This window comes from Triticum dicoccoides, chromosome 2A (assembly GCF_002162155.2).
Source record: "Triticum dicoccoides isolate Atlit2015 ecotype Zavitan chromosome 2A, WEW_v2.0, whole genome shotgun sequence".
Lineage (NCBI taxonomy): Eukaryota > Viridiplantae > Streptophyta > Magnoliopsida > Poales > Poaceae > Triticum > Triticum dicoccoides.
The window spans coordinates 547,487,246-547,499,968 of record NC_041382.1 but is presented as its reverse complement, the minus strand read 5'-3'; the positions used below and the strand labels follow the sequence as shown (position 1 = coordinate 547,499,968).

Below are 12,723 nucleotides of genomic sequence, written 5' to 3'. Positions count from 1 at the left end.
GCTTCTATAGTAATGAGTATGGTTAACTCCATCACTTGTTCATTTTTATTCAATGGCAAGAAGCTTGATGAGTTCAAACCCACCAGAGGTATTCGGCAGGGAGACCAATTTCACCCTATCTTTTCTTGTTAGTAGCAGAGGGCCTCTCAGGCCTCCTCAAATCCAGACATCAATTGTCTCGGCTCAATAAAATCCAAGTGGCTCCATCGGCGCCGCCTGTTAACCATTTGTTGTTTGCAGATGATAGCCTGTTGTTTTTCAAGGCAAATGTTCAGGGGAGACAGAGGTGTCAAACCTTCTTCAGTCTTACTCTTAGGCTTCCAGACAAATCATTAATAATAGTAAGTCTTTGGTGTATTTCAGAAAGGGCTGCCCAACAAATGTTAGATAAGAGGTTAAAGCACTCAATGTCCAAACACAAACTATGAATGAAAAATACTTGTGAATGCCTTCTAATATAGGTTCTGAGACCATCTTAGGAAAAGAGCGAGATCAAACACTACCACATGAGATTCAAAGACAGTGTTGGTCTCACTAGGATAGTCAACACATGAGTCCCACTAGGACTCCACGACCCAGGATCTACTCATCCCAAGACCCAAGTTTAGGTTAGATCACATCCGACCTGCAAAGTTGGATCTGACCTCATGGGTTCCTTTCTTTAAGCACACAACCCCTTAGGTTCATATAGACATGGCCACGAGTCAGATTCACATCCAACTCGGCTAGTTGGTAGCTGCTTCTAGCAAGACATGTAAACTCCAAGTGTTCGATGAACCCGATCTGGTGAACTAGTACAACGTGTGTTCCTTTTGCCTCATGATATGTTGCCAGGCTCAAGGTGAATCGATCATTCTTGTGCAACCCAACTTCTTTTTCGTCATGAGACGCCGACACCCGAAACCGGATTAACACTTAATCCATGTCACATGGCCATGCCTATTCGAGTAGGATCACATGAGGCGTCCATAGTATACCTCCCCAAGTCAGAGAGGGAAAATCATTTCTTAGTTCACCATATCTCATGGCATGAGTTTGGACTAGTGCAAAACCAAAATTTATAACTGCTCAGTAACGGAGTAACATTTGGTTGACCCTAAGTAGGCCGGTCATCGTCCTGAGTCCATGCACCGACCTCAGTTCTTGGACACATAACACATGTCATACTTGAGACTAATAGATGACCTTTTGCTGGGTCCCATCATTGGGCCTATCTGACATGACAAGTTATCTGAGCCCGGTTCGGACTTCCAGGAGCTGAACTCAAATCCCGCTGAGTCCATGCTATTCGGCTAGAATCTAGTGCTACATGGTGAGTGAGATCAAGATATCTATTGTGTTGTATGCCAGTCTAGTTGGGTGCGAGTTTGGTCTCATCCTTCTACTGACCAGGGACCATTTGGAACACACCATACAATGCATAGTCTCACATACAAGTCACGCACTTGTCAATATATATTATTGATAGTGTTTAAGGACTATATTAGTAACATCGTAAACACACACAAAAAATCATTTGACTTGATTGCCTCTAGGGCATATTTCCAACATACAACAATATGAATGACCGTCAACCAACCATAAAAAAGACAAATTGGGCCACAACAATACATGAATAGTAAACTTTTTTAAAGACCCCAAATTTTTCTTTTTTGCCGAGAGCTACTTAGATGTCCAAATGATCAGAAATTTGGAACGCACCTCACACACCAAATTATCTACCATGCAAAGAAAATTGGAATTTATTAACTTTTTTCTAGTATTTGTTTTAAAAAAATCATCGAAGGTGCTGATGAGCCTGGGCACCGAATTGCTACTCTCCATATACACCTGCTACTTATTCTTTCCTGACCCTTTCTTCGTAAAAGACTCCACTACGGAATCCACCTCTTCCTCTATCGCATCTATCTGTGTTGAATCAAGAGAATTATAATTAGTTTCATACCTAGATATACATGATCATACCTATATACATGATCATACCTAGATATACATGATCATACCTATATACATGATCATACCTATATACATGATCATACCTCTTCCTCCACTACTCTCCATGATGGATAGCGGTCGATGAGTGGAGTAATAGTAGTAGATGCAGGCAGGAGTCGGTCTACTTGTCTCAGACGTGATGCCTATATACATGATCATACCTAGATATTCCCATAACTATGCTCAATTCTGTCAATTGCTCAACAGTAATTTCTTCACCCACCGTAGAATATCTATGCTCTCGAGAGAAGCCACTAGTGAAACCTATGGCCCCGGGTCTATCTTCATCATATTAATCTCCTACTACTTAGCTATTTCCTTTGCCTTTTTACTTTGCCTTTATTTTACTTTGCATCTTTATCACAAAAATACCAAAATATTATCTTATCATATCTATCAGATCTCACTCTCGTAAGTGGCCGTGTAGGGATTGACAACCCCTATTCGCGTTGGTTGCGAGGATTTATTTGTTTTATGCAGGTACGAGGGACTTGCGTGTAGCCTCCTACTGGATTGATACCTTGGTTCTCAAAAACTGAGGGAAATACTTATGCTACTTTGCTGCATCATCCCTTCCTCTTCGGGGAAAACCAACGCAGTGCTCAAGAGGTAGCAATCAAGCAAAGAAAGGGTTCTTGCCTGTGTTACAAGGTGTGAAGTTGAGTCAGACTCAATGCCCGACCACTGCAGAAGATAGAGAGAAAATGAAAGGTGTTCCCTATGTGTCAGCCATAGGCTCTATCATGTATGCAATGCTGTGTACCAGACCTGATGTGTGCCTTGCTATCAGTTTAGCAGGGAGGTATCAAAGTAATCCAGGAGTGGATCACTGGACAGCGGTCAAGAACATCCTGAAATACCTTAAAAGGACTAAGGATTTGTTTCTCGTATATGGAGGTGACAAAGAGCTCGTCGTAAACGATTATGTCGATGCAAGCTTTGACACTGATCCGGATGACTCTAAGTCACAAACCAGATACATGTTTTTATTAAATGGTGGAGTTGTCAGTTGGTGCAGTTCCAAGCAGAGCGTCGTGGCGGGATCTACATGTGAAGCGGAGTACATAGCTGCTTCGGAAGCAGCAAATGAAGGAGTTCATATCCGATCTAGGTGTCATACCTAGTGCATCGGGTCCAATGAAAATCTTTTGTGACAATACTGGTGCAATTGCCTTGGCAAAGGAATCCAAATTTCACAAGAGAACTAAGCACATCAAGAGACACTTCAATTCCATCTGTGATCAAGTCAAGGAGGGAGACATACAGATTTGCAAGATACATACGGATCTGAATGTTGCAGACCCGTTGACTAAGCCTCTCTCACGAGAAAAACATGATCAACACCAAGACTCCATGGGTGTTCGAATCATTACAATGTAATCTAGATTATTGACTCTAGTGCAAGTGGGAGACTAAAGGAAATATGCCCTAGAGGCAATAATAAAGTTGTTATTTACATTTCCTTATATCATGATAAATGTTTATTATTCATGCTAGAATTGTATTAACCGGAAACTTAGTACATGTGTGAATACATAGACAAACAGAATGTCACTAGTATGCCTCTACATGACTAGCTCGTTGAATCAATCATGGTTATGTTTCCTAACCATAGACATGAGTTGTCATTTGATTAACAGGATCACATAATTAGAGAATGATGTGATTGACTTGACCCATCCATTAGCTTAGCACGATGATCATCTAGTTTGTTGCTATTGCTTTGTCCATAACTTATACATGTTCCTATGACTATGAGATCATGCAACTCCTGAATACCTGAGGAACACTTTGTGTGCTGCCAAACATCACAATGTAACTAGGAGATTATAAAGGTGCTATACAGGTGTCTCCGATGGTGTTTCTTGAGTTGGCATAGATCGAGATTAGGATTTGTCACTCCGATTGTCGGAGAGGTATCTCTAGGCCCTCTCGATAATGCACATCACTATAAGCCTTGCAAGCAATGTGACTAATGAGTTAGTTGTGGGATGATGCATTACAGAACGAGTAAAGAGACTTGCCAGTAACGAGATTGAACTAGGTATTGAGATACCGACGATTGAATCTCGGGCAAGTAACATACCGATGACAAAGGGAACAACATATGTTGTTATGCGGTTTGACCAATAAAGATCTTAATAGAATATGTGGGAGCCAATATGAACATCCAGGTTCCACTATTGGTTATTGACCGGAGACGCGTCTCGGTCATGTCTACATAGTTCTCGAGCCCATAGGGTCCGCATGCTTAACGTTCGGTGATGATCGGTATTATGAGTTTTTGTGTTTTGATGTACCAAAGGTAGTTCAGAGTCTCGGATTTGATCACGGACATGACGAGGAGTTTATAAATGGTCGAGACATAAATATTGATATATTGGACGGCTATATTCAGACACCGGAAGTGTTCTGGATGATTTTGGAGAAAACCTGAGTGCCGGAGGGTTACCGGAACCCCCCAGGAGAACTAATGGGCCACATGGGCCTTAGTGGAGAGAGAGAGAGGGCCGGCCAGGGCAGGCCACGCGCCCCCTTCCCCTCTAGTCTAAATTGGACTAGGGAAGGGGGGGGGGTGCCCCCCTTTCCTTCTCACTCTCCTTCTTACTCCCCCTAGTAGGAGTAGGAAAGGGGAGTCCTACTCCTACTAGGAGGACTCCTCCTCTCCTAGCGCGCCCCAAGGGCCGACCGGCCTCCCCCCTTTCTCCTTTATATACGGGGCAGGGGGCACCCTAGAACACACAAGTTGATTGTTTCCAGCCGTGTGCGGTGCCCCCCTCCACCATAATCCACCTCAGTCATATCGTAGCGGTGCTTAGGCGAAGCCCTGTTCCGGTAGCATCATCATCACCTTCATCACGCCGTCGTGCTGACGAAGCTCTCCCTCGACACTTAGTTGGATCGTGAGTTCGTGGGACGTCACCGAGATGAACGTGTGCAGATCGCGAAGGTGTCGTACTTTCGGTACTAGGATCGGTCGATCATGAAGACGTACGACTACATCAACCGCGTTGTCATAACGCTTCCGCTTACGGTCTACGAGGGTACATGGACAACACTCTTCTCCTCTCATTGCTATGCATCACCATGATCCTGCGTGTGCGTTGGATTTTTTTTTGAAATTACTACATTCCCCAACAGGTGAGGGGTTATTTTTTGGCATGTGTGTTGGGGGCGAGGAGGTTGGCTCTATTTTTACTGAGAGTTCCTCTTCTCAGAGCAAATCAGGATGAAGAGGTATGTTTTGAGGGATGAAAAGCTAGAATTTTGAGGAACTAAAGGTACATGAGAAGGGCTAGGTGAGGGTTACTGATACGTCTCCAACGTATCTATAATTTTTGATTGTCCCATGTTGTTATATTATCATTCTTGGATGTTTTATAATCATTTTATATCATTTTTTGGTACTAACCTATTGACATAGTGCCAAGTGCCAGTTGCTGTTTTTTTGCATGTTTTTACATCGCAGGAAATCAATACCAAACGAAGTCCAAACGCAGCGAAACTTTTTGTGGATTTTTTATGGACCAGAAGACATCCAGTGGGTCGGAGAAGCGCCTGGAGGGAGTGCTCCGAGGGGAGCACAACCCACCAGGGCGCGCCTGGAGGGTTGTGCCCACCTCGGGTGCCTCTCGAACTGACTCTTTGCTCTATAAATACCCCAATATTCCAGAAACCCTAGGAGAGTCGACGAAAATCAATTCCAGCCGCCGCAAGTTCTAGAACCACCAGATCCAATCTAGACACCATCACGGAGGGGTTCATCATGTCCATTGGTGCCTCTCCGATAATGCGTGCGTAGTTCTTTGTAGACCTACGGGTCCGTAGTTAGTAGCTAGATGGCTTTCTCTCTCTCGTTTGATTCTCAATACAATGGTCTCTTGCAGATCCATATGATGTAACTCTTTTTGCGGTGTGTTTGTTGGGATCAGATAAACTTTGAGTTTATGATCAGATCTATGTTTTTATCCATGAAAGTTATTTGAGTCTTCTTTGATCTCTTATATGCATGATTACTTATAGCCTCGTATTTCTTCTCCGATATTTGGGTTTTGTTTGGCCAACTTGATCTATTTATCTTGTAATGGGAAGAGGTGCTTTGTGATGGGTTCGATCTTACGGTGCTTGATTCCAGTGACAGAAGGGGGACCAACACGTATGTATCGTTGCTATTAAGGATAACAAGATGGGGTCTATTTCTACATAAATAGATCTTGTCTACATCATGTCATCGTTCTTATTGCATTACTCCATTTCTCCATGAACTTAATACACTAGATGCATGTTGGATAGCGGTCGATGTGTGGAGTAATAGTAGCAGATGCAGACAGGAGTCGGTCTACTAATATTGGACGTGATGCCTATATAATGATCATTGCCTGGATATCGTCATGATTATTTGAAGTTCTATCAATTGCCCAACAGTAATTTGTTCACCCACCGTCTGCTATTTTTCTCAAGAGAAGCCACTAATGAAACCAAAAATACAAAATACCTTGCTGCACTTTATTTTATTTGGCGTTCGACCTATCAAATTATTACAACTCTCTCACGTCCGTTTGCCAATTTCTGGCATCGTTATCCGAAAGGGATTGACAACCCCTTTAACACGTCGGGTTGCGAGTATTTTTTATTTGTGTGCAGGTGTTGTTTATGTAGTGTTGCTTGGTTCTCCTAATGGTTCGATAACCTTGGTCTCATCACTGAGGGAAATACCTACCGTCGCTGTGCTGCATCATCCGTCCTCTTTGGGAAAATATCGACGTAGTCTAGCAGACATCAGTTACTTCCCTAATATTTTTAGGGGATTAAAGGATTATAGGGGAAGGGCTAGAGATGCTCTTATTTGATAGGGAAGATCCCCCGAGAAGATCCCATGCCATAGATAGGTTTATCTTCGATGGGGCTCTACTCCACTACTACATGTCTGAGGGTGGCGGTTTGGACATGTGAGGAGGAAGGTGATTACATACAAAATATAAGATGAGGGGGACAATGTTTGCGGCTGAGATGGAAGAAAGTTGAGGGAAAGAAGCCGACAGGGTTAAAGAGGTGATGGAGAGAAGTAGGGCATCTAAGTCAGAGATATAATAGAGAGAAGTGCAACAGGAGGGTCAAAGAGTGAGTGAAATAGAGGGGTTAGGTGAGCTTTGGGTGGGGGTTTGGGGTGGGGTTGTTGTGGAGGGGCTTAAGGTGTGGTGCGACGTGTGTTTGGTAGAGGTTAGCACTTAGAACATCTCCATCCGTTCACCAATAAGTGCTTAGTGGAGCTCTACCGATATTTTCTTGGGGAACTCTTTCATCCCCCTCATAAAAAATATGCAGCTAGGGTGTCCCATGTAGCCATCATCATCTCTAGGTGACTTACATCATCGTCGAGGTGGCAGAACCCCGATCTCGTTGATCTTGGAGTCTGGGTCGCTCTAGCCCTGGCTAGGGTTCATTCTATGTGTCTAGTCGGTGGTGGCGAGGCAATGTCGTCATTAGCGGCATGAAATAGGTTGTGTCCATCTTGAAATCGTTCCGACGATGCCGATTGGCATCCGTTGAGGGTGTCTCTTCTAAAACCGGCAGATCTTGGGTAGGGGGTCCCAAGTTTGTGATCTGAGCTACATGGTAATGTTTTACCCAGGTTTAGGCCCTCTTGATGAGGTAAAACCCTAAGCCCCACTTCTTATATATTGATTGTGATGGAGTACAAAGTATAGGATGATCTACCTCGAGATTGTATGAAGATGTTCTAATCTCTAAAATTGCGTAAGTGTGCCTCTATAGACTAAACCCATGGCTTATATAGATGACAGGGTTACCTAGGGTTTACACATGGTCGGTTACAATCTAGGGATAAGCATGACGATCATCTAAATATGCTTGAAGTGTACGACAAGCCTCCAGGAGATCTTCATCTTGATTACGCCGTGGACCAGGGCTAGCATGGCCCGTTCGTCAGTCTTCGGTGCGTCATCGGCCCGACCCATAATTGGCAGGCTAACGTGGCAAGCACCCCCTAATCCAGGACACCAACAGAGGGTGTGTTCTGCTTTGGTCTGCGCCAGATTGGGGCCCCTCTTTCCATTTATCTTTTTCTAGGTGGTCTTCAAGGTTATGCCTCCCAAGTTCTGTCTGGATAGGTCATGTATAGTTGTCCAACCCTCCTTGCCGCTTTCTTCTCTGGAACGATGATTTTATCCTCAGTTCGGTGTCATCGTCTTCTTCGAGCTCCGACTAGTGACTTAATTACTAGTCGTTGCATCAAGTGTTACCCTAGATCTGAAGGTGTTTCATAGATCTAGAGGGTCATCAAGCCTTGCTCACGACACGCCATTGCCGAGTGCAGGAGGAAAGCGACATCGATATATCCAAGGACCAATATGTTATTTTCTATTTTTATAAGGATGGCCTTGTAAGGATTGGACAATTTTAATATATGACCCTAGCATTCTCGCAAAGAAAATGTGGGGTTTTAGGTGGGATGATTTTGTAGCTCCCAATAAAACCACCCTCAATTCCCAACATGACATATGGGGTACACTTGTCAAGGAGATAGTCTCCTTCTGAAGACAACAATGGAGAACCAAGGACGATGTAGATTGTGACGACGACATCGATTGTGGCAGTGATGGCGGTAGTGTCTATGGTGGAGTAGGTCGGTCGATGGTGGCCCGTAGACCATGCAATGTTGGGAAAGGTATTTGGGTTGTAGAAAGGATGAAACATCGGTCTAGTCATCACTCGTCACTGGTATTGCAAGGGTTCATTTTTTTTACATTGTTTGTGTCCTACACAAGTAGCGATACGGTTTAAGGGCACCTCCAAAGCGGACCCTCAAACCACTCACATCTGTCTGGGCCACGCGGTCTAGACATCTTTTGCCATCCAATACGGCCCTGCATCCGTCTGTCGACTGATCCAGACGTTCTTTTTCCCGCAAATCGGGAGCAAACTAGGGGGCTTTGCAGGTGTTCGGATAGCAGCAACGCAGAACTCCGATACCCCCGGGCCACCCAAAGTCCCACCCAAAACCCCTCTTGGACCCGCATCTCCATCCTTCCCTCTTTCTCTGCATCAATTTTCTCTCTCGCCACTGCCGCTACTCCACCACCCTGGTCGCCCGCCAAACCCTTCTCGGACCTCCATGACATCCACCGCTACACCGGACTCCATGTTGCTTGTCCTCCGCCACCAGTGCTCACCTTTCGTTCGTCTATGGCGTAGGTACCAGCCGTCCCTACGGTAGTCACCACGCCCGACAAGTGTTTGGTGAAATGCCCCTTCTTCTTTGGGGGCAATGGATTCAGATATGGAGTACATATACGAGCAATACACTGAATTGCTCGACAATTCGTCCGACGTGGAGGACTACATGGATGAGACGACAATGATGTAGGCGGTCCTTGCAGACGCGGAGCATGCAGAAGAGCATGTTCTCAATTTCAAGGGATCGATTGAAAGTCATTGAGTGCTCAATCGAAATAGGGAACGTGGCCATTTGACACTGATGGATGACTACTTTTCCCCCGATGCCCTATTCACACAAAAAAATTGCTGGTGCTTTTGGATGCGAATAAATGTCTTTGACCGTCTCTATCATGGTGTTCGGTCCTTTGATGACTACTTCATCTTGAAGAAGGATGTTATAAGAAGGATTGGATTCTCTGGTTACCAGAAGTGCACGACCGCATTGCGAATGCTTGCATATGGCACGGCCTTTGGTTCATGGGACAAATACCTACTGATGTATAAGAGCACATGTAGAAATGCCATGGTCAGGTTTGCTACTACCGTTATCTCAGTGTTTGGACCTCATTACTTGAGAGAAACAACTGTTGCAGACACCGAGAGGCTCTTGGCAATGTCCGAAGCAAGAAGGTGACTAGGTTTGCTTGGATCTCTTGACTGCATGCATTGGAGATGGAAGAACTACCCAAAAGCTGTAGAAGGGCAATATTAGGGCCATGTTAAGAAGCCCACCATCAGTTTTGAAGCAGGTGCATCACATGGTCTCTAAATTTGGCACGCTTTCTTTGGCATGCCCGGGTCTGACAATGACATCAATGTGCTGCAACCATATCCATTGTTTGCTAGGCTGACTGAAGGAAAAGCTTCTCCTTGTAACTATACTGTCATTTGACATGAATACAACATGAACTACTATCTGGTTGATGGTATCTATCCTCCGTGGGCTATCTTTGTTAAGACTATCAATGACCCACTTGGTCAAAAAGGTCTCACTTTGCCCAAAGACAAGAAGCAACTAGAAAGGATGTTGAGAGAGCATTTGGAGTTCTCCAGACTCGTTTTGCCAGTGTTCATGAACCTGCTAAATAATTGGATCCAGAGACCTTGTGGGAGATGATGACATGTTGTGTGATCATGCACGGCATGATCATGAAGGAGCTGACGCAACTCTTGAATTTGATAATATGGGTGATCCTATCGAACTTTCATAGAAGAATCCAGACACGTTTGATGAGTTTGTTTAAATGCATCAATAAATTCGACATCGAGTAATTCATGAGCATCCGAAGGAATATTTGATTGGACATGGGTAGGCAGTTAAAGGGGACAACTAATACATATGTGCTAATTGAATTCAAGTTTAAACTACTTTAATTTGAAAATTTTGTTGGATTGTAATATTTAAATTAGAAGTACTGCCGTATTTGAGCATTTATAGATAAACTACGATTTGGTATGCGGCGGTTATTTTGAGCTTGCAGACTTTAAAAAAAGAGGTGGGTGTTTGTGGCAAGTTTTGGATGACCGGCTCCTACATCAGTGTCTGCGGACAGATCTTTATTGGTCCGTGGACAGATACGATGTTCGATTTGGGGTCGGCGTTGGAGATGCCCTAACATGCCTATCTCTAGCTCTATGATACTGACATGCTTGGCCTGCCATTCTTGCATAAAGCAATGAACAACAGGCAACGTGTACCATGAGCTAGTTAAGCCAGTACAGTGACACCATTAACTGCCATAATTTGAGCGCGGAGGTACCACGGAATAACGGAAGGACAAACGTGCAAGTAACAAATTACTACTAGTTGGCAGTTGACTTGGCCTAACCTTATGGAGTAGTGCCTCGGCTTTGTCCACATCCTTTTCGATCTCATCTGCCACGGCTTTGACACTGGATGCTGCCTTCTTGAGTCTTTCATTACCGGGAAACGCTTCAGAGACGTCGTCGGCGATTCTCTCCGCCGCCTCCGCCACCTTCTCGACCATCTCGATTGTCGCCTCTGCTGTTTGCTCCGCCTTATCTATCGTGTGTGATTTATGCACAAGGAGAGAAGTTGAAACAAAATACGGGCGCTAAGATTAACCTGTTACAAGTAGGAATATTATCTGATTTGGGTTTACCTTCCAGTGCTCTGAATCGCCAGTAAGCAGGCGCTGCAAGGAAGAAGGCACCAACAAGCCACGTGACCCTAAGAAGCTCACAGCTTGTGAACGCGAGAAAAGGAAATTGATGAAACACGGGCAAAGGTGCGACTTGTCTGCACTTACCATGAAGAAAAGTCGGGTGTTGGGAGATTGGCTCCTAGCACCTGCAGTTCTCCGGGGTCTCCACCGACCGCTGGGATTCTTAAAAAAACATGTAAATATGTGATCTTAACAACCTTGTACTGTAGATTAGCATAAAGTTTGTTCATACTTCTCAATCACGCATGCTATCATCGATGTACTACAAGTTAATAAGATGGGCAAATGATATATGCTAGTTCATGCGTGACAAGAACGAGATGGTTAGAGAGGAGAGGATGGGAAAATGATATGTTCATGCATCCAAGAACAAGAAGATTAGAGAGGGAGAGAACATCGGTATCCACATACTGTGTTGCTCTTCTTATCGGCAGGCTGATACCCCGAGGCTTCGTGGTTAAGCCGATATGGATTGGCCGGCGAACAGATGATACAGATATACCAGTGCTCCGCTGTTGCCGAAAATCCTCTGATGTGTGTAGCGCCAAGGCTTTGGAAGTAACACAAGATATGAGGATCGCCATGAAATTGAAAGGAGTCACCTGGTTTCTTCGATGTTGAAGCTACCCTTTTAGGAATTTCGAACTTGTGGCAGCAACCTTGCGTTTCTCTCGTCTGCAGAGTTCTCCTCAACTTAAAATCCTATTTATCAGTCTGCACCAAACCACATAACAGGACAAGGTGAGAACCGTTGGGTTTCAGGCTTAGGATCGAAGGATCGAATGCGCGAGAGCACACTGTTTAGAGTGATCGTGACTAGAGATACTAGTCTACTAGGAATCGAAGTCTTTGCGTGTCACGTGGCTTATTTTGAAAAGTAAACAGTCATGTATACATGTGTACGTAGTATGATAGTTTTTTTTAACACTGTACATCCGCAAATACTCACATGACTTGCAGTAGTAGTCTCCGCAAGGTGGGGTGACAATATTGGAGGACTTCTTTGTTGGTGATACTCGTTTGAGTAAGGAGGCGTGATTTCCAGGATGAAAACCCAAGCTCTGGTCTTTATTGGTTGTCCCTGACAATGACCTTATTGAAGGCGTTGTTTTGGGAACGCGGTATTTCTTCAGGGTGAAAACCTACGATTTTTGATCGGGCAACGACAATGCTTGTACATTGTTTCCTTTCTACATGCGTTGCTTTTGGAGAACCTTACTTCTTGTTCGGATACTGTCTTTGGTGGTGGTTAGAGTGCTGCTACTAAGGGTAATTGATCAGGCAGGGTCGTTTTTTCTTTCTT

The 12,723-nt window shown here is 44.3% G+C and overlaps 1 protein-coding gene across 1 annotated transcript; it reads right to left on the bottom strand.

The window, feature by feature from the left end:
* Positions 1-1,537: 1,537 nt before the first annotated feature.
* On the bottom strand, positions 1,538-12,163 carry LOC119359555. The gene is made up of 5 exons (XM_037625699.1): positions 11,832-12,163; positions 11,505-11,582; positions 11,358-11,425; positions 11,064-11,257; positions 1,538-1,908 (listed from the first exon to the last, which is right to left on the bottom strand). The coding sequence occupies exons 1-5, from the start codon at positions 12,002-12,004 to the stop codon at positions 1,834-1,836; spliced, it is 588 nt and encodes a 195-aa protein (XP_037481596.1). The 5' UTR covers positions 12,005-12,163; the 3' UTR covers positions 1,538-1,833.
* Between the last annotated feature and the right edge of the window lie 560 nt (positions 12,164-12,723).

Excerpts from the sequence above, each read along its gene's own strand:
- LOC119359555 (XM_037625699.1), bottom strand. The coding sequence starts at position 12,004 with ATGGCGATCCTCATATCTTGTGTTACTTCCAAAGCCTTGGCGCTACAC. Across the intron at positions 11,426-11,504 it reads ACACCCGACTTTTCTTCATG|GGTCACGTGGCTTGTTGGTG; the intron begins GTAAGTGCAGAC and ends TGAGCTTCTTAG. Across the intron at positions 11,258-11,357 it reads GCGATTCAGAGCACTGGAAG|ATAAGGCGGAGCAAACAGCA; the intron begins GTAAACCCAAAT and ends CACACACGATAG.